Source organism: Antennarius striatus, chromosome 13 (assembly GCF_040054535.1).
Source record: "Antennarius striatus isolate MH-2024 chromosome 13, ASM4005453v1, whole genome shotgun sequence".
NCBI classification, from domain to species: Eukaryota; Metazoa; Chordata; class Actinopteri; order Lophiiformes; family Antennariidae; genus Antennarius; species Antennarius striatus.
In genome coordinates this window covers 2,168,276-2,196,014 of record NC_090788.1, presented here as the reverse complement: position 1 = coordinate 2,196,014, position 27,739 = coordinate 2,168,276, and the positions used below count along the sequence as shown (strand labels likewise).

Genomic DNA, 27,739 nt, shown 5'->3' with positions numbered 1-27,739 from the left:
GTCATCGCAAAATGATCTAGGAAGTTAACACACAACAAAAATTAAGCTTTATAATTTAAAAATCATCAATTATCATCAATAATGACAGTATTGATATCAATTTGTCAACAAAAGCATTAAAACTTGTTAATAGCGCCATGAACTGGATGACCTGGAATTTGTCAATGTGTTGGGAATTTTCCACTGTACTGTAAGAAATAAATAACTTTTTGGAAGTGTACTCTTTAAAAAAAAACCGCACAAGTTAAATAAAACAGGACAAGGCGATGATGACACTGGAGGTGTTTGGAAGCACAAACAACTGTCACTGAAACCTTTGTGCTCACAACTCAGCAGTGTTCTCAATTTCACTTTACTGTGAGATGAGACCTCATGTGGGTGTGATGACACTAATTAGCTGTCAACACATACACACACCCAGATTAGCCCATTAAGTGTTTATTCGTGCAGCGATTTGTGACACAATCCGGCTCTTAAATCTGTTCATCACAAATGGGATTAAATGCACTGTAATTCCGAGCATCCTTGCAGCTGATTGCTCACAGTAAACTGTTGCAGTGTAAAAGTCTGTCAAGCAGGATTTCCATCAGTTTGTGCCGGCTGACAACATGCAGGGCCAAGAGTTTCCCTAGTGATGGAATCTGGAGGGTCTTTGACTCCAGGGCCCGGACATGGAAGTCTAATGCTGCATTTCTTCTCAGGGCACCACTTGGGTTTTTTTGTGTGCATTGCTTCTAATCTATTTTCATTTCTATTATTTATTTATTATGCATGCATGAGGTGGACACCTTTGCCTCTCTTGCCTCTCCCAGAAAAGTGTGGTGGAGGTGATGAATTTTCCTTTAAATTATCTATCAATGCATACATAAAAGTAATAAAAATGACAATAATGATGACATTAATATTATTATTAATAATAATAATAATTATTATTAGAATAATATTGTAAATCATATATTTTAGTTGACGTTGAATAAAATGTTCCATAACTTTTATACCCTGGCACAAAGTTTGTTGGTACAACAATCAATAAGAAGCATAAACCTCAAGCGTTGATTGTGTTAAAGAGCTTTTTCAGCGTGTCAACAGTTTGATTTTAAACAGTAGTATTTAGCATATCAGTGTGTCAAGCAAAACGGATCATTAAAACTTCATTATCATTTTGAAAGGTTCTGGTCAAACCTCCAGGAAACAAGTTACAAAAAAAAAAAAAAGGTTCATTGCAGGATGTCATGAAGCAACACAGAGGAAATAACGTAACACACCTACTGACTTGAAGAACATGTTTTATTTCAGCGGAGTGCAATGTGACATGCAACAGGTCATAACAGTAAAAACTTCTCCTTAAAATCAAGTTTGTCTTCCTTAGCCAGTCATTTTTAGCTTTTAATTGCACATTGTCATGGTACCCAGATAACAAAGCCTTATAACTTTGGATAATAGGCTTTATAAGGTCTTTTTGGTGGTAACTTGAGAATGTTACCAGGCTTATTCTCAAAGTTCAGATCCTGAACAGGTTAAAAATGATTCTGACTACACATCAGCATGTTAGCGTAGCCACAATGTTCTACTTTCATATCCTGTGTCACTCTCATGCTGGATTTTTACCTTTAAAGGACTCATTCATTCATGTGAGTGTGACTAGCTGGACATTAATCTCTTTTTTTCAAAGTGTTCATAGCATAAAAATTAAGAAAAATTTCCACACAGCACTTTTTTGTCAAATCTTACACGAAACAATAGAGAATCCAAGTTCAGTTATCTCAAAACTTCCTGCTAAATAAGCCTTTGCACTAATTGGACCATGCTATATTTAGTCTATCAAAGTGTGTTCTTATTTTTTTAGAATAACATGGCCACTTTTTTTTTCTTTTGCAGTCTTTTCTAAATCCCTACTCTCTCACCAAACTGGATATACTGGTGTATATATTCGTGTGTGTTTTGGGGGATAGGCTTTAACTAGATTTAGATTTTGAACATGATTTCCAACTCTGATGTTCTCTTTGCTAATCTCTGGAGATTAGAAAGCGCTGCACATGTGAGGAAGATTTTTTTTAAAATTTTTATAGAATATTATGTAATGACTTCACACCAAAACGGATGGATTCACTTAAATTATTACGTCGTGTTTTTGTTCCTTTGGTTCTGTGGGAATGAAGATTAGAAATGCAAAGCACCTCTCAGAAACACTGAATCGTCGAGACTCAAAATATTTATCCCTTTGCCGCCCCCCCCAACACAAAATGATGATAAAACATAAGAAGGCTTAACGTCTACCGATGTGACATGAGAGCAGGCAAACAAGCATGATGTGTTTGTGTTAGAGTGGAGATGATAAGAGCTGCTAACATTGACAAGAGGAAGTCTGGTGGTTATCTGACAGCTGTTGAGTTATTGGAGTTCACATTCAAGTCAAGGGTGAATTAAAACAAAATAAAGTACTTTAAATCTGTAACAAATTTGTATTTTAAAAAAAAAAAAAGAGAGATGAATTGAGAAACCAGCAGATAGAGGGACCTTATGAGGGAAGAGGGAGGAGGGAGAAGGGGGAGGGAGAGGAAGGGAGGAAGTCCTACACTTCAGTTCTTCTTGTGAGTCGCGTCAGACGTTACTTATGGGAGGAGGAGGAGGACCGTTGTCACTTTTGAGGAACGAGGCAGAGGGCAGCGGGAGAAGAAGAGGAGGAGATCAAGTGGTTTCATGCAAGTGGGGTAGAAAAGAGAGAGAGAGAGAGAGAGGGGGGAGAGAGAGAGAGAGACCTTCCTATCTGCGGGTCGGCTGATGAGAGATGATGAAGAGTCAAATCACCAACGCCATCTCTGACTTCTTCTTCGAGTACGAGACCCCCCGTCAGGTGCTGGTGAGGAACAGGAGGGTCGGCGTGGTGTGTCGTCTCATCCAGCTGGGGGTCCTGGGATACATCATCGGGTAAGACCCCAAACATTCTTACTCTTCTTCTTGTCTTTTTTGATCGAGGCAGACTGGAGTCTGATCCAAGTGACCCCTCTGAGCGACCCCTTCAAAGTCCAGGAACTAAACAGTACCCCAAAACGTTGTGCACTGATGGAATTGCTAGAAAATGATAAGTTTAGAGAAGGAAGACGTTTCATTTGACTTCTCCTGACTTTGCGTACTGCTGGGTGTTTTTATCACAGTCAATAGCTCTGACAAACCAAACAAAAAGCGCAACAACCAACCTCAGCGATGACTCGTCCGATCTGTCCAGACAAGGATAACTCGCATTCCGCCTCCCCCCCCACGCCTGCTTTGACATGTCGGAATTATCCTAAACTCACACCATCCAGGTTTCTGTTGTTATTATTTCGACATCACGTCACGGAGCACCAACCTGTAGGATCCCAGGATGACGAACGCGCCGAGGCACGTGCCAACACGGGTAACCGTCAAGACGGAGCAGAGATGTGTCGCCATCCGCTGGTGGCGTTGATAGAGAATAAAAAATACCACGATTATGGGATTGGAAATGTCAGGCGGTTACTTTCTGAAGACTCGGCTACCTTTTTGATGTGAATGTTGGTCGTGATGAAGCTCCTTCCTGTCAGCTGCCATTTCCAGCCATCAGACCACATTAAGGGCCGCTGACGGGAACGGAGGTAGACTTGACCTTCTGGTAAAGGTCAAGTCATGTCAGGTCATGAAGATTATTATGAATTCATAATTTATAAGGATATTAGTCATCAGAAAATGGAAATGTCATTTAGTTTCCAGCTGATTTTTTTTACACATTTAGAGTATTTTTGTGTGTTCCTGAAGAAGATATTCTCATTAGAGTTCAAGAAAAAACCCATCAGCTTCAATGAACCTCTTATTTAATTTAAACATGCTCATTTTAAATTGACAATAATGCCTCTCCAGTGTCTGTATTCCATTGTAGTTCATTAAATACCGATTTACCCTTTTTTAAAAAAAATTCTGAATCGTCTCTAATCTCAGCGCCTCGGCGTGGCGGCGAGGAAGAAGAGCCTTCCGCTTCCCGAGCCGCGTTCCGTCGCCGCAGATACGGATCTGCTTTAACGGAACGTTCCTCCATTATTCCCACACGCACGGATTTTTCTATATTCCATTCACGCGTTCCCCATCTTTTTCTCCATTTCCTTCTTGAACGTGTGTGTGGTGTAATGATGTTGCCGGGTGGCGCTTTTCAATTGTCTTCAGACAAATGAACACATGTTGCAGAGCACGCTCGCCGTCATGTCAGCGTTCCACCAGAGGGTAATTGCTTTTCACAGACTCCACATCATTGTGTTGCACGCGGCGGCGTACGTGTGTGTGTGTGTGTGTGCGCGCGGTGTCTTTTGAGTGTGTCCCAGCTGTTGGCCGTACTTCCTCTTTCGACATGCAGAGAGTGAAGCTGGCTGTTGTTTAACGGGAATCATTTTAGAAGTAAAATGCCTCTTTTTCCTCTCTTTAATCCCGACACATTCATGTACCGTCAGCGATCTTGTAGGGTTTGATGGGGTGGGTGTAGTTGGTGTCGACAGGCCTAACAGGTCGTCCTTTGTGTCTCCTGTAGATGGGTGTTCATCTACGAGAAAGGATACCAGTCCACAGACACAGCAGTGAGCTCCGTCTTCAGTAAAATGAAAGGCGTGGGCTACACCAACGTGAACGGAAGCGAGAGAGTCTGGGACGTGGCCGACTACGTCTTCCCCTCGCAGGTTGGTGAACAATTGTCTGCAACCTTCCACACATGCAGGGATACTTCCTCTCATCACGTGACTTCACACGGCGAATCGCTAGGGCCTGCTGTGGACGAGGCTAAATCTGGGTCAGCATCCGTGGTCCATGAATCAGAGCGAATGACACATCGGAAGAATGCTTCGCTGCGTGAATGAAACGGGCCAGAATGCGACAGAAGCCCAGGCGTCGAGTAGACTTTCTCTCAGCTGATGATGACACAATGGAGATCTGACATTTTCCCAAACATAAAGGCGTCACAGTCAGTCAACGAAGCCATTGTTTGTGCGTCAGAAAGAGCCGACTTCACAGTCAATGAAAAGTAAAAACTCAAATACGTTCCTCCTTTGAACCATCAAGGTGTGGTCAATCCAAAGAGACAATGTGGAGATAGTCCTATTTGCTTTGAAGACTAGGCGTGGAGCTGCTTTGCAAATCATAAACCAAACCACAGGATATAAGATGGATAAAGACTTCATTGGTCCTGAATAAAGACACATTTTCATCCTTTTATTTGAAATTAACGGCTGCCTTAGGTATTGTTTATTAGCATTTATCATCTCGTCTCTTCCTGTCTCGGGAAACATTCGTATTTGGTGAGTTAGTTGCTGACAGCTCGATGAGTAAAACTAGTGTAATATGTGTCTGCTACATGAGGCTAGACTCTTGTTAGCTTAGCTCAGGCTAAAGAATGGGGATATAACTTATTTGGCTCAACAGTAACTACATCTTCCCATGTGAACCTCTGACTGTTTGGTTTTGGGATGAGAATACTCAGTAACGCTGGAACAAACATTGAATAAACTAACAGGTTGCGTAACGACTGCAGCAGCCTTCAGTTTGTCATCAAGATAACTAACACACAACTTCTCTCCAAACTCCAAAACCTCAGGGAGACTCATCCTTTGTCATCATGACAAACTACATCATTACTGAAGGTCAGACGATGGGAACGTGTCCAGAGGTAGGGGGAAAACGTCTCTCTGTTTCTCCATCGTCTCTGTCTTCATCTTCCAGCTAACTGATACCAAAAATAGCAACACAGAATGAAACGTCTAGTGTCTCAGTTCCTGTTTTGTTGTTTTCTTCACTTTCATTTAACCCAATGTCTTCAAATCACACTTGAAATCTCTTTTGTGCGACAGCTCCCTGGCAAACACAACTGCATCTCAAACACCGACTGTGAAGGAGGGGGTTACAAGCGAACAGGACACGGTAAATCCTGATCACCTGACCTCATCTATCCAGGAAGACTAACCTCTTCCTGAAGCCAAAGATCTTTGACTTTGCCTTGTTTTGTTACGGCTCCCGGCACAAAAGCCCGTCTTGACGTTAGCTTAGACTTCCTAAAGCCAGCGACGGGTAAGGACAATGATTTCCCAGAAGGCCCTCCTTCAGTACATCACAGGGGGATTATGAAGAGGTGTGTTTGCAGTGTGGGTGGGGGCCCCCACGAGGATCCATCTGGCTGTGTCCACATGGTCGAAACTAAAATACAGCAGATCTGACGCATCACTGCTGCTGCTAGGGTAAACATTTAGACGTCGTAATTCCTGCGTCGCTCTCGTTCACAAGTCTTAGTGACCAAACACACCGTCTGTCTGAGCGCACGCTGGATTGTTTGCTTCGGTTATTATAACCCTGCCTTGAGCAAGTAATAGCACACATGTAAGCATACATACATAGAAAAATACCCTGGAAGCAAACAGCCATTGAAGTGAGAATGTTTTATGACATCTCAACACACACATGTGGTGTCATCAAAGAGCTGTTACATAAATTTATAGTTGTTCGTATGTCCCAGGGTGAAGAGTCTGGGACTTTCAAGTCAGCTTCAATAACACCAACTGTTAGCCTGAGCTTCAGATCTGTCTGCTTCCGACCAATCAGGTTCACCTTGAGGTGCTGGTAGTTCTTAGGAAGCGGCGATCCAGCAAACAAGCAAACATGGAGGGCGCTAGCCTCGTGTCCGAGCAGAACAGTGGCTCCAGGAGAAAAGTCAGGGCCCAACAAAAAAAAAGCCTGTCGGAAACTCGTCCGTTGGATTCATCCACTACAAGATGAGACCGGCTGATAGCAACAAAGCTAATCGCAAGGAGAGAGAAATTACATGCAGGGATCAGGGTCAGATAAAGAGACAGCTGCTTCAGCTCTGCGCTTGTCTATCTTTGCTTGCTCTGCCTTTATGCTAATTCCAGATAAGATTATTAAAACTTTTTATTTTTATTTTTTTGGCACAAATTTGAAGGAGAAATGACGGGATTCTGTGTGAATTCCACCAAGACCTGCGAGGTGTTCGCCTGGTGCCCCGTCGAGAACGATCTGCACATACCAGAGTACGAAAAACACGCCGAGTTATCCACGCATGTGATGAGGATGACTGGATTTCATCCACTTCCTGTCTTCTGTTCATTTCATTTCCATCCAGTCCCGCCATGTTGATGTCTGCGGAGAACTTCACGCTGTTCATCAAAAATTCCGTAACGTTCCCCTTGTTTGGCGTCACAAGGTGAAGTTAAATATATTAAATAAAAATACAAGTAATGATAAATAAGAGGTATTCATATTCACTCCCTCCTGAACCAGAATAAAGGCATCCACGTGATCTTTAAATGAAACCAAACACATGTAATATTAGACATTTCCTAGCCACTATTGAGCGCATTCATTTTAAGTATAAAGGTGTTTTATAAAGTGGAACTGCTTTTCAGGAGTAACCTGGTGGAAGGCGTCGACGCCTCCTACATCAGTAAATGCCTTTTCGAGCCGGACGCCGCTCCGCTGTGCCCCATATTCAAACTGGGAGACATCATTAAACTGTCCGGCTTCAACTTTGAAACCATAGCCAGAGTGGTGAGTCAGAGATCTCCATTCCGGTCCATTGGTGCACATTTTGGGTAATGTGTGTGTGTTTTTTCTTTTTTTGTTATTTTGTGATCATGTGGTTGTGTCCTAAAAAGGGAGGGGCCATCGGGATCGTCATCGACTGGACGTGTAATCTAGACGTGGATGTAAAACACTGCAAGCCAAACTATAACTTCCACGGTCTCTATGGAAACCCAGCAGAGACAGATAGAGCCAGAGCGTCAGTGGGCTACAATTTCAGGTGTGTTTCCACTGCAGAGATGTTTCCCCGTCTTTATTCTGGTTCTCAAAACTAGAGGAAAAAGATTGTGGGAAATAAAAGCTTATTTGATTTCTTTGTGGGAAATAAATAAAGACAGAATGATAGCGATCTGTTGTTAGCCACCAAACGCTGAGATAAGCTTAGCGTAAGGCTCAAGGGGAAACAGCCAGTCTGGTTCATTTTAATGGGGCATGCAGAACAACACATCTGTGCAACATGAATATTTATAATAATAAAATAAAAAAATAAAAATTATTTATAATAAAAACATATATATAAAATATTTATAATAAAAATAATATTTTATTTAAAAAAAAGTTCACGTGTTTGTAGATACGCAAAGCATTACATGGAAGACAAAATCCAGAAAAGAACCCTTCTTAAAGTGTTCGGGATCAGGTTGGACATCATTGTGCATTCAGTGGTAAGTGATTTAAAAGTTTTTCTACAAATAGCAATTCATAAAAATCAAAAATATTGGTAACAATCGATTGTTCTTTTGTACAGGCGAGAAAATTTGACATTATCCCCACACTGACGGCAATCGGATCCGGAGTGGGCATTTTTGGAGTGGTACGTTGTAAGTTAATAACCAGGGGCATGAGAGCGCGCGCACACACACACACACACACACGCACACGCACACACACACACACACACATCTTCATTATTCTTGGATTATTTTTAATGAGAAATGAAAGAAAATGTCTAAAAAACATTTCCCGTCCTTCAAACAAATTTTGTGGAAATTGGTTTTGCGAAATTCATTTTTTCCAAGTAATCCTTCCCTTCCCCCCTCCCTCCGTGGATCCATCTTTCCTGTCTGTGAAATAATCTCCATGCAAACTCAAATACTCCTAATTTTTTATTTTTATTTTTTTAGGCAACTGTGGTTTGTGACTTGGTCCTGCTCCACCTGCTGCCAAAGAGAGACTATTACAAGAGCATGAAATTCAAATCCACGGGCACACACACGCAGGTAAGACGCACATTGCCCGCATATGAACCGTGTTGCTGTAGGATCGATGCGAACACAAGGGGGCAGCAGAGAGGCGTTAAAGTGACGAGCAGCTTTCCGTTTATCCCATTATCCCACTGCCACAAACGTCAAACACCACTTGTACAAAAGTTTGGTAACTTTCACCAAAGACCAGATTAATTCCGTTTAGTCCTGTAGCATTTGTTTTTTTTAAAGCAGGTAATTAAAAACAGAATCCCTTTTCTTATTAATAGAGATCTAAATAGCTACAAACGGTGTGGGTTTGACTTTTGTCCTCTAGGAACAAACATCCGAGGTCGACTTAGAGACTGAGGCCTGTAAAGTAAGTCATCCATGATTCTTAGAACAATAAAGAATGTTTTTTTTTTTCTTTGACTCTGTGATGACTGATTTCTTAATTTATCTGCTTGTTCTTGTGCAGAAATGACCTGGCAGCAAAATCTGAAGTCTGTAGCACTGGAGTACTGGAGGACGACACACACACACACACACACACACACACACACACACACACACACACACATATAAATGCACTCTCTTCAAATGAACTGGAGGCAGGAGCTCCTTCTTAAATCCATGACAGCATCTTCGATCAACAACACTTTCCTTCTAGAAGCTGCTCTGCAGGACAGCAGAGAGCTGCGGCCCAGCTGTGTGTTTTTTGGGTGTAGCTCTGTTTGCTTGCTTCACACTTTGGCTGTAACCTCAACACAATCTCTGTCAGAACGGGTGATGGGACAATTTCTCACACTCCTGTGTGTGTGTGTGTGTGTGTGTGTGTGTGTAAAAGAATCCACAGATGAACTCAATAACACATGTACAGTAATATGATTTATTTTGCCTTTCAATGGGAGTAAAAGAAATACAAGGTGGAAAAGGGTTCATATTTTCACTTTTATTGTGTCTAATTGTACAAAAAGCATGCAAAAAATAGCTTCTTTATATATATTGGTACATATTTACAACTGTCACTGGGTTAAGAATGTGCCATGCTTCTCTTTTTGAAATCGTTTTAACATGACAGACGAGTGAGTACATTCATAGAAAACGCACGAGACGACACGAAAACAGACACGGGAGACGGCAGGCACCTTCACGACGGCGGCAGCACCGGCCCGATCACCACCACCCCCCCACCACCACCCCCCCCTCTTCTGTGTGGAGTCATGAAGGAGTTTATCACCTCTATTGATTTGTGCCAACCCTGAGCCAGAAAGCATGAAGGATGAACGAACCTGTGCTTCATCCAGTAGCATTTAAAATCCCTTCAGGAGTGAATCATGATGGGTTACCCCAAGTGTTACGGGTACCTTCGAGGGTTAATTGTCCAATTGAATCTGATGCCATTTAAGTCTACTTGCAAGTGTGTACTTGTTCAGAGTGGTTACCACCTTGCAAATAGTCTGAAATGTAATAACCGTGGTGACTGGTGATGATTCGCAAACCAAGGCCTTTAATTCAATTCAATCCAGAGCAAAACCAGTTGACCTGCAGCTCAAGGTCACTGGGTTTGCACCAGCCTGACGTTAAAATCAGTAGGAGGCTGATTTTTGGATATCAATGTCCTGTTTTTTCCATCAGAATTCCCTGAGAACTTAAAGAAAATGTTGAAAATGTCGCAAAAAGAAGAAAACCCCCCCCCCCAACCCCCTGCATCTGCATCTTTAACTGGATCCACGCTAAACTGTCATGGGGAACCCGTTCTCCAAATCAGTGCAAAAAGAATCAGCGTATTCTGATCTGCGATAAACAACTGAACGGGTTTAGAAGATGAGAAGGCCGGTGTGAACGCATCACAAAAGAAAACCTCGCCAAAGTCCTTCACAGTTTGACTCAGTTCTCCGCAGCCTCTCGTCCCAGAGGAGAAGCGTTCCAGTGTTTTAACTCCCAGCAGCCACGACTGGAATCGCTTCAGGTGACAGGGATGTGATCCGGATCAACAGAAGAGGAGGAACCGTCCATCTCCAAACGCAGCTACAAACCCATTCCGAGCTGCTCCTGCGTTCTGATTCCCGGTGCTGCCGTGTTGTTTCTAGCGTTTAACACGACGCATCGTTTTCCACAGTAAAAGTCTAGAAGTCTCTTAAAACATTTTACACAACATTCACTGTATTTTATGGACATGTGCAGCAAAAAAAAAACATTCATTCAGAAACAATTTGTTTTTTTTTGAAGCAGCAACGATGAAAAAGCATGTCGACACGACATCTGTCAAAACTTTCAAAGAGCAGGTAGCAGAGCTTCAACATGCCCGCTGATCTGCGTTTAGATCCGAAGCACAGGAGACGGTAAGAGCACAGCATACACAGTAAATATGGTCTTTTACAGGCGAACCACAGCTTGTTTCCTCCATCAGGTACTGTACAGTTAAATGGACCACTTGTGTTACACAACCGCAGGAACCTTAAAGCATATCCGCAGGTGGAAAAGTGTCAATATTTCAATAGAAATAGTTTTTTTTTTCTTCGATCAGCAGAGCAGACGGGAGATGAGCCACCCTATCGGCGATCGGTAAACAAGCTGATCGCGGATCGATGGTTTAAGACGACAGCAGTATTATTATTACAACTCTGGCATGAATGGATGCAAAAGTAAAGTGCAAAGCCGCTTAAAAAAAACTCTTAAAAGAGTGTGAATAAATTATTACACATCATCTTTTTTTTTTTTTTGGTTCAAAAAGCCCTTCATGGAAACCCCAACCCATAATTCTACACTGTACGAAAGCTTCAATTAGACACAACAACACAAACAGAAACGTTTTGGAGCTCCCATCAGTTTAGAACGGTTCTCCAGTGACGGGAGTTTTCTTTTCTAACCAATCAGAAAGTGGGTAATCCTGGAGTGCATGGCAGAAAACTACTTCCTGTCACGCTGGATCTCAATCTTAACACCGACCTTCTACTTTCCTGGCCAACCTGCATGTTCCCCTGCACGCCAACATCGCTATCAGCCTGGGGCAGAACTGGAGAAGCCACATCAACGACAGCTCCTGGCTGCAAAACTGTGTTTTCTGTTTTTCTGTGACGTCATTTGTGATGTCAGAGGATTAGCATGCAAATTTATGTAGATTTGTATTTAATCTGTATTTTCAGAGCCCTTGTTTATTACAGAAACTTTCTATATATCCAGGTCTGTAACATCTAGGTACAGAAGTTATTGGCATAAGGATTTAATTATAATTATGTTAAATCTTAAATTTCTTTTTTAAAATGGCACAAAGTGATATTTTATTTAGACCAAGCTCTTCTTTAACATCATCCCATAATATATCCAAATATCATCAATAAACAAACAAAAAAAAATCAATGAAGGTTATTCTGAGAAAGGCAAAGCATTAAACATTTAGTGCAGTGTAATCTGATTCAAACTTCATATTGCACTAAATGTAATCAATATTTTATAAATATCATTATTTGTATGAGAAATGTAAACACAAGACTGAAATATAATAGTGATTTTTTTAAATATATCTTTATATCCATTATATCAATATATAAGTTTATTATTAATAGAATAAAAGAAAATGACATTTGAGATAAATAACTTCTTTCTTTTTGCCTATGACATAATAATTTATTGACAGTCCCTTAGACGTGACCGTTTCGTACGAGTACATTCTGTAGAACAGCTAATTTAGGTTCGACCTTTAAACTATCAAACCTTTACGGCGGTCGTTCCACGATTGTTGAGTTAATGACAGTAAAAGCGTTGAAAATGAGTCGACGACCATCTTCTGTTCTGTTCACCCATTAAAAAAAGATTTGATTCCTGTCACGACTACCTCCCGTTGAACAAAGAAAGAGAACGCAAAACAGACTGCACACAACAGAATAGGCAAAGAAGCATGAAATGACAAATAATTTCACACCCCAGGGCGGGAAAAGTCACATTTAGACGCGTTCAAGCACGACAAAATCGCTGTCCTCTCTCAGAGAGGCGGTGCCATTCCCATCCGGTCTGAGGACAGTGAAGGCAGCGCAGGAAGTGGACCGCTATCACCCCGCTGCACACGAAGCCACTGACGTCACATGACCATAATTTGAACCGTTAATGTTGAATTCAGCAGCAGCGCTCCACCTGGTGCTGGTTCAGCGCTGGCGGCGGCGGCTGATGGATAGAGCTATAGCTAATACGGAACCCCCGCAGCCGAGAGACTCCGTAGTGGAAGAGGAAAACAGGGAAAACCGGACTAAGAGGGAGACTCTGAGGCCCACAGGAAGCACAAATAAAAGCGAGTCCAAGCCTGGATATTTACACTTTGCTAAAACGATTTAAAGCCTCGAATCTCTTCGGTGTTTGTAGACGAGTCGCCCCCCCCCCCCCAAGCGTGTCGCCCCCCCAGCGTGTCGACTCCGCTCCGTTAAGACTCAAGAAGAGGGCTCGTCCTCGTGGAGGTCCTCCAGCTCTCCTTCTCTGGGCCCGTCGCAGGTGCTGCTCTTTCTGAAAGGAGACATCACACAAGAAGAAGGGGGGGTGGGGGGGCGGAGTCAGCGTAAAACACGCCCAACGTTCCACTGTCACCCTGGACAACACGACAAGGAAATACTTCATCGATGAGGCAGAGCGCTAAATGGCAGCAGCAGCAGTGAGTCCACAGCTGGGGTCACGCTTCGTGATTTGGGGGGAGGAGGGGGTGCGAAGCGAGAGGCGAACAGTCTAAGGTGATGATGGGAGCGGCAGCCGGTAGATGTGAGACAGACAGCGTCAGACCGGGATCGGCTGTTACCTGAGGGAGGGGTGGAGTTTTAAAGAGGGCCGGAAGGGCCACGAATCCCTGCAGCAAAGTGGGAGAAAAAATGGAGAAGGCACAGGTGAGAGGGAAACCGACTCCGCCCCCCCGGCCCGCCCCCTTCCGGCACGCCACGCCTCGCCTCCTCAGCATCAACACGTTAGGTGAAGCATCAGCGTCGGAGCCGACATCCAAATATAAAGTGAATAAAAAAAGAGAAATCAATATTTTCTAACTATTTAAAGGGGGGTGTCTGGAAGACTCTGAATGTATGACTTATTCAGGTTCCAAACGTTACAGTTAGACAGAAAAATGTGTTTGTTTCTGTTCTAACATTAATCCTTTTGTTAGGTTATTAAACCCACAGAACTCCATCAATCAAGGATCAAACTATCAATCAATAAAGAAAAATAACATCAGACACAAGTTAGGACGTTAACTTTGTTCACGTTTCTGAATTACTGCATTATGGGAAATGTAGTTTTTGGTCAAAGCACACTTCTGACCTATTTATTTTGAGACACTCTGACCTTTTATGCTCTCGCTGGTCACATAAAACGACGTGGAGGGCCACAGTCGGCCCCCCTGAGGCCGAAGAGAGCTGAACGTTCATGTTTCATGACCCCCAGCTGGAGTGTCTGTGTCCAGCAGGGGGAGACGCTGCTTCAAACTCCCTTTACGCCGTCCAAAAATCCCTTCAGTCACACCTTCAGCAGCTCCGCTGACCGCGGCGCAAACAGGAAACCTCGTCCCACATCGACCAGAAATAATGTGATCAAACCCCCCCCGTAGGAGATTAGAGGCTCACCCGCTTTCTGCACCCATCTCCATGATCACACCCTCTGGGTGATTAACACAGATTACTGTCCCAAAGGCGACCACGGTGCAGTAACGGATCCGTTCACCCCCAGCTCTACTCTACATGATGAAATTGCATCATTGCATGATTGCGTGTTTCCCTCAACGCTTTCCACAGAAAACCCAAGGTCAGCCTGAGGGGCTAGACGAGCCGTGTCATTTTCCTTCTACCATTGAAAGCTGAAAGCAACACACAAAGAAACACTTATGAAAGATGTGAGCCCCGCAGCAGACAATGAAAGAATGAATTATGGTGCTATGGCAACCCAAAGCAGCGGCTGCTGCTGCAGGAGCGAACGTTCGTTAACCTGATGAAGCAGAAAGAGGAGAGAGAAGTAGAAAATCTACAACGTTCTCCACGGTTAGGAAGCGCCGGCGTGGGTTCATCTCTTTACCCCCGTGGGTGGGGGTGGTGAGTGTTCATTGGGGGGGGGGGGTTGGGGGAGGGTCAGGACATGGATGGACTTACATGAGCAGGCTGCCAGGTGCCGACATGGACCGCTCTTCTTTTCTGCTCGGACACTCAAAGGGGTTACTGAAGGAACGCTTCCTCAGCATGGCTCGCACCAGGATCTGAAACACAAACCCACACCGACAGTTTGGGTTTTCCATCATTTACAGAACGTTTCAAAAGTCACGGTACGGGAAAAACGTTAAACATCCCAAACAGGAGTCTACAAATTATTCTACAAATCTATAAATTACTATTATTAGTTAAACCAACCCTTATAATTACGGTGGACCTTCAACTGCACTTTTATCTCCTGGAACATATGAATAAATTCTGTTTGACCCAAACGGCGCTGGACGGTCCGGCGACCTTACCACTGCAGAGAGGCTGGGAACGAACTTGACCGAGTTCTGGATGTCCTCCTCCGTCACCTCCACCACAGAGCAGTGCTCCTCCTCCAGGGGTAAGGGGTCGGTGCCCCCTTTGGTCACCCATTGGTCCATCTGAACGTGAGGTCATAGATTCATTTTTAATGTTTGTCAAGCAGGTGAAATCAAATGAAAGGTCAGTACTTTAAACACAGTTCGGACATAAAAAGCTTTAAATCCTGTGTTACCTTGATCTCAGGGATGGTGATCCGAGTGTCGGGGTTCTTGTCCAGCATCCGCAAAATAAGAGTCCTCAACTCTTCACTGATGGTGGATCTACACCAGACAGAAAGAGACCAGAAAAAGCAGTTTCATGAATTTTATTTCACACGCTGTATTATGTTAATCATTAAATCTGATTTTCTTCCAGCTGTACTTCACAGCTGAGTGTGTGAGCAATTAAAAAAGCAAACATTAAATATGAGTTCATGCAACGTTCAATATAAATTATTTTTAAAGCCCATAAGAGGTAAAGCTTTCCAGTCAATCACCAGGGATAAAACATAAATAAGAGAATAGCGTTAAGCCTTTACATTCTCCATTTTCCTGTTCGCAAAAGATTAAAAACACTCGAATGTATTTCCCAAACCCCCCGACGTGTATTCTCAATGCTGGTAGTAACATTTATTAAAAATAAATATAAATGTAAACCATGGACCTACAGCTCCAGTGCACTCTAACAACTTTCATTTGAATTAGAAATCTGTTAAAAGATGCAAAAATGTATGTTTGTTTTTTTATTCAAGCACACATGAACCTCATTAGCTGCGCATCAATAAATGACTTCTGCTACTGAGGTCAGATATTTTCACACTGTACTTCCAAAACCCCCATATATGGGAGCAAATAAATCCTTATTTGAATTGACTGATCCACTAAAATCATTTCTACTTTTGCTCAGAAGAGAATAAAAGCCTGCAGCGGTCAGGGAATGAGCCTGGCGTTTGATCAAATCTGTGAAAATCCAATTGTGGTCGGTGCAGACGGGGTTCAGTTATCCGCTATCTGAACCCCTCGCCGCGCTTTTGTTTTCTCCAACACGGCCGCCGTTACCCACTGTTGTAAAAGAGATGGAAATATGATCTGATAGAGAGGAAGGTGGCAGAAGGGTTTCTGTCAACCAGACAACGCCTATCCACATCCATGATGGAGGATTATATTGATAATTCTATTCTTTTTTGGGGACTGGAGATGAATTTCAATGTGATTATGTACAATGATAATAAAGATTATTATGATTCAATAATAAATATAAGGGTACTATCAAAATAAGAGAGATGGACTTTGAAAATATTTAATCCTGTGATACATTAGGTGAGATGACAATATTGTAAATATTGAATAAAATGATTCATACAGGTAATTAAAACCTTTGGAAGATAGAAGCAGCAGAACATTCATCTCTCTTGTAATTAGCGTTTGTTTGCAGCGAACACCAGACGACATTTATAGCACAGAATACCGTCAGATGTTGGGTTTTTCCCACCTGTCAATGCCTGTCACCTCTATCACTGAGTGGGCCCGGCTCGGCGGCAGAATAAATGACAATGACGACCCGTGAATAAATGCGTACGGCATCAACGTGTCGAACTCACAAACCCTCCGACGGCTGCTGATGAAGAAAATAACTGGCTTTCTAGCCACAATTACCGGTAGTTAAAAGTTATTAGCTTCATTGCTAAAAGTTATAAACATTACAAGTCATGGAATAACAGGCTATGCAGTTAAAGTTATACCCAAACATTAAATGTTATGTCATAGACCGTTAAACCAGTCATGTGCATAGTTTGAAGTTATAAACATGACGCGTCACAGCCTGCACCTCGCTGAAAGTTACGGATAAACATTTGAAATGATTAACATAATGAGAACAAACGGTGAGGACGTCAAACAAATGAACAAATAATTACAGGTGTTTGCAATAATTTGCAAAAATAATGGATGTTAGCCAAAATGTACAAAATGTAGCTGGAAATTGTTGATATGCACACTATATGTTAATATGTATACCATGTTAATATGTATATTTCATATGTTACATGTTAATATGTATTTTTTTATGTATGTATGAGACTTCCTGTATCAATGGTAACAATTACAAATGCTTGACGGGATGAATTTCACTGGTAGAATAAAAAATAAATGTTAAGACAATCATGAAAACCATTGGTATCTATCTGTTTCTGACCTCTGTCACTGATTATAACGACATTTAATAAACTCTTTCAGTGATGCTAAAACGGTGCCGCTAACCGTCATTGACTTATACAGCGGGATGCTTCCGATCGGTGACGTGATATTCCGCCCAGGAGAAGGGTGATTCTTGGTAAATGAGATTTCTGCACAAATCAGTCTGTGGAGCCCACAGTGGGACGGCAGCTATCATTAGCCCCCCTCAAATGAGCTGTGTTTATACTTCATCAGTGGCTTCCCTCAGTCTACCAGCCTTTATTCGGGTTCCTGTTTCTTGTTCACCCAGCATTTAGTCAAGAGGTCTTCTCCCTTTTTTTTTTTTTTTTTTTTTACGCTTTAGAAAGAGAAGACGGGGGAAGCTCGGGGATTTATGTGTCCTGCTGACACTTGGTGCTGCGCCAAGCAATTCCCACTCTGCTAGGTGTGATTTGTAACTGAATAAAAGTGTGAAGCAACGGATGAGAAGATAGCAAATAGTAAAGGAGAAGGCGACAGCTGTGGACTGGAGGTGGCTGGAGCATCGCTGCCGTCAGCTTTAATGAAGCAGAGGAGAGAAGGACAGACACAGGAGATGGACTTACGTTTCTGGGAACTCCACAAGCCTGGTCCTTATCTTGTTGTGCAATGCCAGTATATACTCGTCAATAAATGGGCACTGCAGAGAGAGCAGAGGGAGAGCACACGGTACATTGAATTACTGCTGTGATGGATGTAAATCCTAAAAGAAAAAACAACAACAGACAACCCCAAAAAACCCAGAGAGAAAAAAAGCAATAAACAGCCTCAAGCATTCATACAAATAAACGATGCCACCGGACGGGAGAAATAACAAACATCAAACACAGTGATGGGTCATTTAAATGCTACCATGCGCTACCTCTGGTGAACCATGCTGATTATTGAGTAAAAAAAAACAAAACCAGACTTGCCTTTCCAAAGATGAAGCAGTAGAGAGTAACTCCCATGGCCCACACATCCAGCGCCTTTTTAGAAGCAGCCGACAGCGACATTCAACGTGACATGAACACAAACAGATATTCAGAAACACACTTCAGCGGAACAAACACGGTGATGTGAAACAGCGCCGGCTGCCTGCACTGATTTATGGGTAAAAACTTAAGGGTAATTTTTATTTTTTTTTGGTGACAGCTGCCATCAGATACATTAGAGATGAATGAAAGTGATAAGATAGAGCGCAGTTATCCATCAGGTCTTCCTAACAGGCTCTCTCTCACAGGATGAATCACCTAGAAATCAATTTCTATTCCCTGGGTGGATGCAAAACGACTATTTTTTAGAGCTATGCTGTGTGCTGAACATGTTCTGATGGCCCAATATGCAGCTCAGTAGGACTGATGAGCTGGAACACATGATGAAGAGTCAGATGTTAAATATATTGATGAGATAGCGAGACGAAAAGTGGGCAGTAATGCAGATTTCTCTTGAACGGCATCTTTCCTTAAACTAATTAATTTCTCAATCATCGGCGATAACCGCTGGAGGGGAGAAACATCACTCCAACATCCTTCTTTTCTACATGTGAGAAAATGATCAGATATTATGAAGTAATTCAAATTGCAGAAAAATAAATGGAGTAGATGTTTGTGAAGTGAGCAAACTGTAAAAGCACATTCCTCCTTAAAAGTTGCCGGTAGCCTCTGAGCAACACTGAGAGATATTTTTGACAGCAGCATTGGAGAAGCTCCTCTGAAAATGTACCAACTAATTCAAACAGGAACAAGTTGAACTATAGAAAAACTATCCAGAAGAGGAATGTAGTTTGCTTCAGTAACTCAAGGTGTGAAACCAGTTTAGTTTTGTTTGTACATTAAAAAAATACCCAAGACCCAAAATGTTAAAGGCAGAAAAAAACCACATGAAATTTGGGTCGATTTTCCCCTCTTTTTCGTAACGATACAAGTCAAAGGTATTTTTCCAACATTTACTTTTTAATTCTAGGAAATTAAATAAAAAAGCAAACATTAAACTTTGTATGAAAGCTAGCTTTTATATCAAAGCCAGGTCGACTGGATTGGATGTCGTAAATACGACTTTAACCCTTGGGTACCGATTAAAAAGGCTATACACCTTACCTGTTGGGTCACAAAAATGCCGTCTCATAAAAGTGTAAAAAAAAAAGATACAGAAATGTTTTTTTTCTTTCAATGCATCTGATCTTTTACATTACTTCAGCCCTATCCATAGATATAAAGTTTTTTATTATTATAGACTGTATGACTATATGGATTTTGCCATTACAACCCTTTTTTTCTTCCAATGGGAAAAACACAAAATGTGGAATATTTCCAAAAGTTGGTGGACAGTTAAATACTTCTGATAAAGATATTACAACCTTGACCATACCAATAATTGTTAGGTTTATTAACTTTAATGCATTATTAGTTTGTGGTACAATGAGAATTTTAACTTTTACAAACACCTTACTTAAATGCCGTCTCATAAAAGTGTAAAAAAAATGTAATACAGAATTTTTTTTTTTCAGTGCATCAGATACTTTCCATTACTTCAGCCCTATCCATAGATATAACTTTTTTTTTTATTATTATATATGTCAATATGGAATTTGCCATTAAACGCAATGTACTTGTTCTCATCCACCCGTATCTCTATGTGAAATATAACCTTAATAATCCATGGTGTCATAAAATACCACAGTATTCCTGACATGTGATTGTCATTCACCTGCTGTCAACATGATAAAACAAGTTGGTCTAACATTCGATTCTGTTGAACGTGAATTAGCTGACAGCTTACACATCCTAATGTCTGCTCTAGTGCTGATTCACAAGCCTAGATGGAGCCTTCATACTGTAATTAATGGCTACAGGTATTCCATCAACAGTAAAGGCAGGCAGAGTTCAATCCGATTGTAACGCTGCAGGGTTATCCGTTACGACTGTGACAGATCATTACTCAGTGGTGAAGGTAGAAACAGTATAATGACGTGAACCCTTTCTAAATCAATAAGTCAAACCAATTCCTCTTTCTGTTTCTTGCCTCCGGTAATGGAGCTCAAACTAAGTGAATACCAGAGAGAGAGACAACAACATCCAGGAAGAGTCGACTCACTTTTCCACTGAAGCTCTTCCGCGTGTCCGAAAGGGTTTCGGGGGCCATGAAGGCGGGAGTACCGGCGGTGCTGGACAGCAAAGCATCGTTGCCCTCAAACTGGTTGCTGACCCCAAAGTCGGCTATCTTCACATGGCCGTCGTCCCCCAGCAGCAGGTTGGAAGGCTTGATGTCCCGGTGGACGATTTTCTGATAATGCACTGCAGAAAAGACGGAGGGGGGAGGTTTTCATTGCTACCCCTACAGTCATGGCATCACTATTGTTTGGAGAATATATTTATATTCAGCAAATAAGCAGCATAAGGCTTCCCAAATATTGGCTTTGGCAATGAGAATGATTAGCATGAGCATCAATTTAAATTCATGGGACTGAAGCGTAGACTCAATCCCTGTTTACACAACAGAGCTGAGAATGGAAGTGATTTTGGTTTTGGCTCTACCCCCACAGGGCGACATTTCTATTATAATCCTTTATATCTAAAAATGCTGTTGAACACCACAGAACTGGATCACAGAAGTGATAAATGTTTATGTTTTAGGGGTACTTTTTACTTTTTGGCGCCTCTCCCAGCTATATATTTGACCTTTTTGGTCCCATACCCACCAGCTCTCACCCTGAGGTCCTCTGGCAGAGGAATCGTCTATTCCAGGGGCAACTAAGGGCAGAGCTTTTACAGTCAGGCCCCCGGGGGGGACGATAAGTCCAAGAAGTCAGATCATCTGAGTCCATGATCACTTTTAATTACCTTATTATAAAATATGATTAGCTGACAGCCTCTCTTATCTCACGCAAGCTCGTTTTTATGAACGTTTTTATATCTTTATGGGTTTCTATTTCTTTTGTGAAGTATTTTGTAACAAAGTTTTGAATCTGCTAGATAAGATTATCTTAATTCTTATCTGAAATGAACAAAAAACACAACAAAAAGGTTAAAAAAAAGAAGTTTTTTGTCTCATGAACAGGGCCTAAAATTAGCATCCAGGGTCTGACAGGGTCTTATTAAATCATGTGGCACTTGATTTATTAACAGCACTGGGAAAACCATGAGCACTAATAATATTCAAGTTAAAAATACACAGATTGAATGAAATCTGATATCTACTTCTGGCTTCAGATGGGGCAAATATCACAACCGAGGAAATCATGAGACAGTGAATGTTTTTTTGGGGGGTTTATTATAAAACGGTTATCAATAAATAAAATGTGGGAAATCTATGGGGGCAAAATCAACATTTTTAATCAACATTGAAAAAAAAAAGATTAACTAGAGAAAATATACAAATTAAGGTGCAGTAATGAAACAGCTCATTAAAATTCAGTTTATCATAATTGTGATTTTGCTACCGTTAATTCAAATTTTTATTCCACATTTGTTAATTATTAGATCAGTCAATAGCATGTCCTACCCCTGCAGTAGCAGGAAGCTCAACAACAACAACACTTAGTGTTCCAGCTACTGTTAGCTAGAATTACTTCATGTTAAATATAGAAGCCCAGAAAAAAAAAAGTCAGTTTTGAAAACTTCTTAAAATGATTTCACATATTTTTTTTTTTTTTTACGTGACACAATTTTTTTCATTCAACATTATTCAGGATTAGTCACCAGAATTGGTTTGGAATTAAATCCTTATACTGAATGAACTTTATTTTATTTTTATTTTTTTAAATGTATTTTTTTATTTATAAGTTGAGTTTATTTTAATAACATTTCTGTTCCGGGATTAAAAAAACAAAACAAAAAAACCAGCTCTGAGCTGTCTTTTTTTTTTTTTTTTAACGAACTTTACATAAATTAACTTTAATTATTAATCATCCACAGTATGTTGGAAATATAAGCCAAGTGGTAATAAAATAGCTTTTTAGTGTAAATTTGCCCTGGTGAAGTACGTACCCTACAGCAGGAAACCTGCTGAGCTTCAAGAATAAAATATAACTCATTCAGGCACCGAGAACATTTATGTAAAAATACCAAAAGCCTAAACTACCTCTGCATACATACATCTGTAGAAAAACAGTGTTGTTACTATGGATTCCTGCAGCCTCATCTTGAAGATGAAGCTCGGAGACGCAGCATTGTTCCCTGATTACGAGGTGAAAAGGATCTAGCGCACCAAACGAGGCCACGGATGAGAAAATGTGTTTCACTGTGCCGAGGCTCAACGCTGCTCAGCCAGACCCCCCTCAGGGGGATGGAAATACAGGGTAGGAACGTGGTTCTAATATATTAAAAATGCAACCACATCACACATGGGGTCCAAATGATCTTTCTCCTTCGCTTCATATCTACATGGAAAACTTACGGTACTCTATGCCCAGGATGACGTCTCTGAAAAACAACCTGGCCTGCTCCTCCGACAGAGGACTGTCTGTGGGAACCTCCATCACTGGGCTGGAAACACGACAGGAGGAACACACAACCACAGATCACACGCTTGATTATTAGAACTGGATTCCTAATGGAGACAATCACATCCTGAACAAACATCACAAACCATGACCTGTGATGTGTTTGTCTATCCAGATCCCACAACAAGAAGAGCCCCACCCAACATGTCAATATTAGAACCCACAGTGTGAGTGTAAGCAGATACAAGGACATGCTTTGAGCATATAGAATGAGCTTTCATAAATGGAGGTGCTCTACTCATAAACAAAGACATCAATAAACACTAAAAAATGTATTTTGGTTAATGCTAAAAGTTTGGGAAAGGAGCAATAGATTTGATTTATTATAGTGTAGAAAAATCCACAACATCATTACGGATCATGGTTGGTGCATTAAGAAAATTAAAAAACAAAACACTGAAACTTAAAAACCAGCAGCGAGTGTCGATTCGTGAGGCGGTGCAGTCTGGATGAAACGGCATTTCAAGAATACGAAGGAAAACAGGACTTGATGTAAGAGAAATGTGATTAGAATGTCAAGAGGAAAGAAAGATAGAGAGAGAGAGAGAGGGAATGTAGTCTGAAGCACTCCGCTGTTCAATAACACGTATCAAGGAATCAGACTTTGTCCTCCGGCTAGAGAGTGAAATGACAATTCATATTGTATAACAACATCACATGTAATGTAATAGAAATTCAAATGTCAGCATCTGCAATGGAACTGGAGGATGAATTCGCCCCTTGGCATGAATGAATCGCACAGGCGTGTAGGAAGCATTGATTCTGAAACGTACAACTGGAATCCAGACAATCTTCGTGTTCGCCTCCTGACGTCTTGTTGACTCCAGCCGGACAACAATGTTTTACTCAAAGTTACGACAACGGGTAAGCGTGTAGGCAGTCCAAAGCTTACTATGATTGAAAATACGAGCGGCGTTACAAAGTGCAAAATACACTTTAAAATAGAGACAAAAAAAGGGAGCCTGGAATAATGAGTCAGTAAGAGAGAGGAAGAATTCCATTTTTGAGACATCAGAAATTCACAACAAAAAACTCAAGAAGATTGAGTCTGTCTTCCGATTTAAAGGAGAACATAAGTTCTTCACGCTCACATCAAATGATAAAAGCGACCACATCCTACTGTTCGTTAAACATAACAAGGTCAGACCAGCTCTCGATTTATTTTTCACACATTTTCGGTGCTGTTAAGGAAAGAACAGCTCATGCATCGGGGTGAGAAACGTTCGCATGACGGCCATTAGAACTGAAAAAAAACGTGAGAATGTTCAGAATCCTTTTGAAGTTCGGGGTTGTGAGCCTTAAAACCAAAGGGATGGAGGGGATGGAGCGGAAGAGAGAGGTGGAGGGGATGAGATTTCAATTATTCAAAAGGGAACATGTTCTGTACTCACCCTTTACGCATCAACTCAAACACTGTGAGAAAAGCAGAGGGGGGGGGGGGCAGGAAATGGGAAAAACGTAAGAACAAACCATTCGTTGATTTATGATTTATTCAGCTTTGTTTGACCACAGCTGAAGCGACGCCCAGCATCGAATCACACGCTCACGCCGGCATCGAATCCACCGATTGTGCCACATTAAGCACATAAAGAGTGACGCTAATGGTCGGTCCTAACTGTGACCCGGCAGCGCTGATGGGAGATTTCTGGGTAATGTGTGAGCCCCCGAGGCGACGGTGGAAGGAAGGGAGGGATGACCCCAACTACAAAGGAGTTACGGGAACGCTGGCTAATGGCGGACAGAAGGTGGTGGATGTGATGAAAGCTGGTCTGCGTACCCATGTGAAGGTTGTCCTCCGCCGGATCATCCAGTACCTGCAACGTTAACAGAAATGCAAATGATTATGTTCCAGTTGAAAACCTCAAGGTATATATATATATATATATTTATATATAAATGTGTATATATATATATAATTAACATGGGAAATGTAATTCAGAAGGTCGACTGTGTATTTTTCTTCCTATATGACAAACTGTTCCTCTCCTTTGTATTAAATCTATAAATAATAAAAGAAGCATTATTGTATGCAAAGTACAAACCATTAGAGGCTTAGTAATCTTATTCGTGGTTATCGATTAATGCCGCGATTGACGATGCATTAAGTGTATCGCGGCGTATGGAGAAATGAGTCTGGGATTCTGAAGTGCGGCTTCTTTCCAACCATCTGCGACAAACGACCACATCGCTTTCGTTAGCTGTAATCTGTTCCGCTCCGAGTCGGATTTCGAGTTTTGATCGAGGGGGAAAAAAGTCTCCAATCTCACCGGAATGGCTTGAAAAGCCCCTAAAAATGTGATCCTCAAGCAGAGATGGATTTAAATAGTCGGACAGGAGAGAGGTAGAGGACAAGAAAGCAGATCTTATCGCCAAAATGTGTGCCCACGAAGAAGGTGAGAGTGGAGAAAGAAGGGATGATCGGGAGGATCGTGTTTTTCGCGGCTGGATTGAACAGATGAGCAAAAGTACTTGGCTTTTACTTAAAAAAACACTCTGATCTGGCACACTGTACACCCGAGCAAGCCAGACAGCTTTCTACAGACCGACTCTTGACCACAGAGGTGCTGCCCCCCCCCCCCCCCCCATCAGGCTAATATTGAAAGAAGACTATTAATATTGCCAGGGAACAGCAGGCCACTTTGAGTCATGTCTTCAAAAATGGAATCGCTCATTTTTCATACACAGTATCTCACTTTGAGTGTTGGTTTCCAATCTAGTTTTGTTTTGCCAGAATATATCTCATAAACCTTTTCAATTTTCATCAGCAAAAGTGTGTATATATATGTATATATATACATATATGTATATACATATATACATATATATATACATACATACATATATATATATATATATGACGGAGGGTTGTTTCCTGTTGTTTTCCTGTCTGCGCCGGTTTCTACCCTCATTTTTATTTGGATATAAACTGGTATAAAAACAAAGCATGAGTCATGGCACACAGCGAGAGAGGTTATCCGAGGATCAGGATTAATCCTGACCACAATGGGGTTTAAAGCCGTCGTGCTATTATCAGAGAATCATTTTAAAAACAGACCCGTTCCGATGTGTCAAACATGTTTCAGTAGCGATGAAGTGTGCAAATTCATACAACAGGACTACTTTACAGCTGCGCTATTGGATATAAGCGGCAAAAAATGTGTTACGCTAAAGGCTAATATCAAATGCTAACATTCTCAAATTAATTTTTTCATTAATTTTATGTACTGATTATAATCCCCGCAGGGAAATTAGTGGCAGTTTTAGTTTTTAGTTTTAAAATGAGTTTTAAATTAGACACCTGAGACTGATTGTAATTTTGGACAAATATCTTCACAACAGGAAGATCCAAATAGAGAGGGGGGGGGGGGTAAATTCTGCAGGATTGATCCCAACGGGACAATTTCATAGCTATCCGTGCGTCAATGAGGCGTGAAATGATTTTCACGTGACTGCGAGCGCAGCGGAGGAGGAGCGTCTTCAAAGTCCCCCTGCAGTGTTCGCCATTTCAAAGACGTTCTTCAGCAGGAATCCCATCTTTAATGTTCAGCGCCTTCAGACGTCAGCGGGTCCAGTCCACACTGGGCTGACGCATTCATTATTTTTTAAATGCAAACACGGCATTTACTCATAGCTTGAAGGACGAGATGCTCTCACCTCCACCAGCTTGACTATGTTGATGTGGTCCAGTTTTTTTAGGATCGCTATCTCCTGGTAGACCCTCTCCAGGGGTCCTAAGATTTTGGGTTGCTCCCCTTGGGCTGCCTTGGGTCCTCTTGGGGGTGGACGACCTGCAGGCAACACATCAGATTATTCATGTTACCTTCATTTTCTGATAAATCTTACACATTTTTCACACATCTGAAAGCCACCTCAGAGGATTTAACCTCTCCTGTTTATTACTTTACAAAATAAGAGGATGTTATTTTTGGACTAGTTACTAGTTTAGACTTTCATTAATGATTTTAAGATTTTACTCACGTGGAAAACCACACTGCTTCATTAATTTCTTCTTGGACAGCACCTTCATGGCCTTGCAAAAAAAAAAAAAAAAGAAGAATTATATAAACCTTTACTTACCTTAATTTTACTTATTTAGATGTAAAACAAGTGACACAAGATTACAGAGATATAGCCTCGCTGATTGAAGCCGCGTCCCAAAGTGTCCTCATTAAAGAAAAGATGTTTTCATGTGAACGGACGTGTTACCCGTGTTATTATCCTCTCTAAAAAGGTCAGCAGACCTGGACGCTCAATGTCTCATTACAAGGAACCGTTTGTGCAAAAGGGTGAAGAGACGAAGTAAATAACATTCACTAGATCTCAGAAATATTACGGCTGCTATGCCTCCAGAATGTCAATGTGATTCCACTCTTCAAGAATTCATGCAAAGGTGGAACAATTTCTACTGCTAAAAAAAACAACAACCCAAAAACCACCTACAAAAACACTTCGCTCTGTCTCGTCTTTTAAAAAGTGTGTGGCCATGACTGTGAGTGAGCATAAAACCAGGTTTGGAGAGAAAGAACAGATCCTTTGTGCATCCTTTGTGAGTTATCATGCAGTACTAACCGTGTGTGTGTGTGTGTGTGTGTGTGTGTGTGTTTTGTGAGGCTAGCAAAGAACATTCAGGAAATATCGCAGCCTCCAACGTTCATGTGGCCAAACGACGACTGCCTGAATGGAGTTATTCATGCGCGGATCATAGATGGTTACAGTCTGGGTTGGATGGTGGATCTCCAGTAAACAGCTCCTCCGTGC

At 41.5% G+C, this 27,739-nt stretch overlaps 2 protein-coding genes across 9 annotated transcripts in view; one reads left to right on the top strand and one right to left on the bottom strand.

Annotated features, from left to right (window-relative positions):
• Nucleotides 1-2,606: 2,606 nt before the first annotated feature.
• On the top strand, nt 2,607-9,606 carry p2rx1 (purinergic receptor P2X, ligand-gated ion channel, 1). 4 transcript variants are annotated; one of them, XR_011037891.1, is made up of 13 exons: nt 2,607-2,928; nt 4,535-4,679; nt 5,591-5,662; nt 5,844-5,913; nt 6,947-7,034; nt 7,127-7,207; nt 7,410-7,551; nt 7,659-7,804; nt 8,159-8,249; nt 8,333-8,405; nt 8,709-8,804; nt 9,106-9,147; nt 9,247-9,606. XR_011037891.1 is itself a non-coding variant. In XM_068332012.1 (13 exons), exons 1-13 carry the CDS (start codon nt 2,789-2,791, stop codon nt 9,250-9,252), a joined length of 1,185 nt encoding a protein of 394 aa, XP_068188113.1. In that variant the 5' UTR covers nt 2,607-2,788; the 3' UTR covers nt 9,253-9,606. The 4 variants fall into 4 exon arrangements, 3 of the variants coding, with proteins under 3 accessions (XP_068188113.1, XP_068188112.1, XP_068188114.1); XM_068332012.1 differs by having other exon boundaries at nt 8,333-8,398; XM_068332011.1 differs by lacking the exons at nt 9,106-9,147; nt 9,247-9,606 and having other exon boundaries at nt 8,333-8,398; nt 8,709-9,093.
• A 139-nt stretch (nt 9,607-9,745) lies between these two features.
• The window catches only part of camkk1a (calcium/calmodulin-dependent protein kinase kinase 1, alpha a), a 41,005-nt gene continuing 23,011 nt past the window's right edge, over nt 9,746-27,739 (bottom strand). For 3 of the 5 annotated variants that reach the window (XM_068332007.1, XM_068332005.1, XM_068332006.1), the window contains exons 5-17: nt 26,960-27,011; nt 26,636-26,769; nt 24,759-24,795; nt 24,373-24,394; nt 22,876-22,964; nt 20,575-20,774; nt 18,414-18,467; nt 18,066-18,139; nt 15,480-15,567; nt 15,238-15,366; nt 14,882-14,985; nt 13,552-13,599; nt 9,746-13,265 (exon numbers count right to left, since the gene is read on the bottom strand). In XM_068332007.1, the coding sequence (XP_068188108.1) occupies nt 13,193-13,265; nt 13,552-13,599; nt 14,882-14,985; nt 15,238-15,366; nt 15,480-15,567; nt 18,066-18,139; nt 18,414-18,467; nt 20,575-20,774; nt 22,876-22,964; nt 24,373-24,394; nt 24,759-24,795; nt 26,636-26,769; nt 26,960-27,011 (1,104 nt within the window). In that variant the 3' untranslated portion in view covers nt 9,746-13,192. Of the gene's footprint in view, nt 13,266-13,551; nt 13,600-14,877; nt 14,986-15,237; nt 15,367-15,479; nt 15,568-18,065; nt 18,140-18,413; nt 18,468-20,574; nt 20,775-22,875; nt 22,965-24,372; nt 24,395-24,758; nt 24,796-26,635; nt 26,770-26,959; nt 27,012-27,739 lie in introns of those variants that run through there. The other 2 variants (XM_068332008.1, XM_068332009.1) reach the window with 2 other exon arrangements.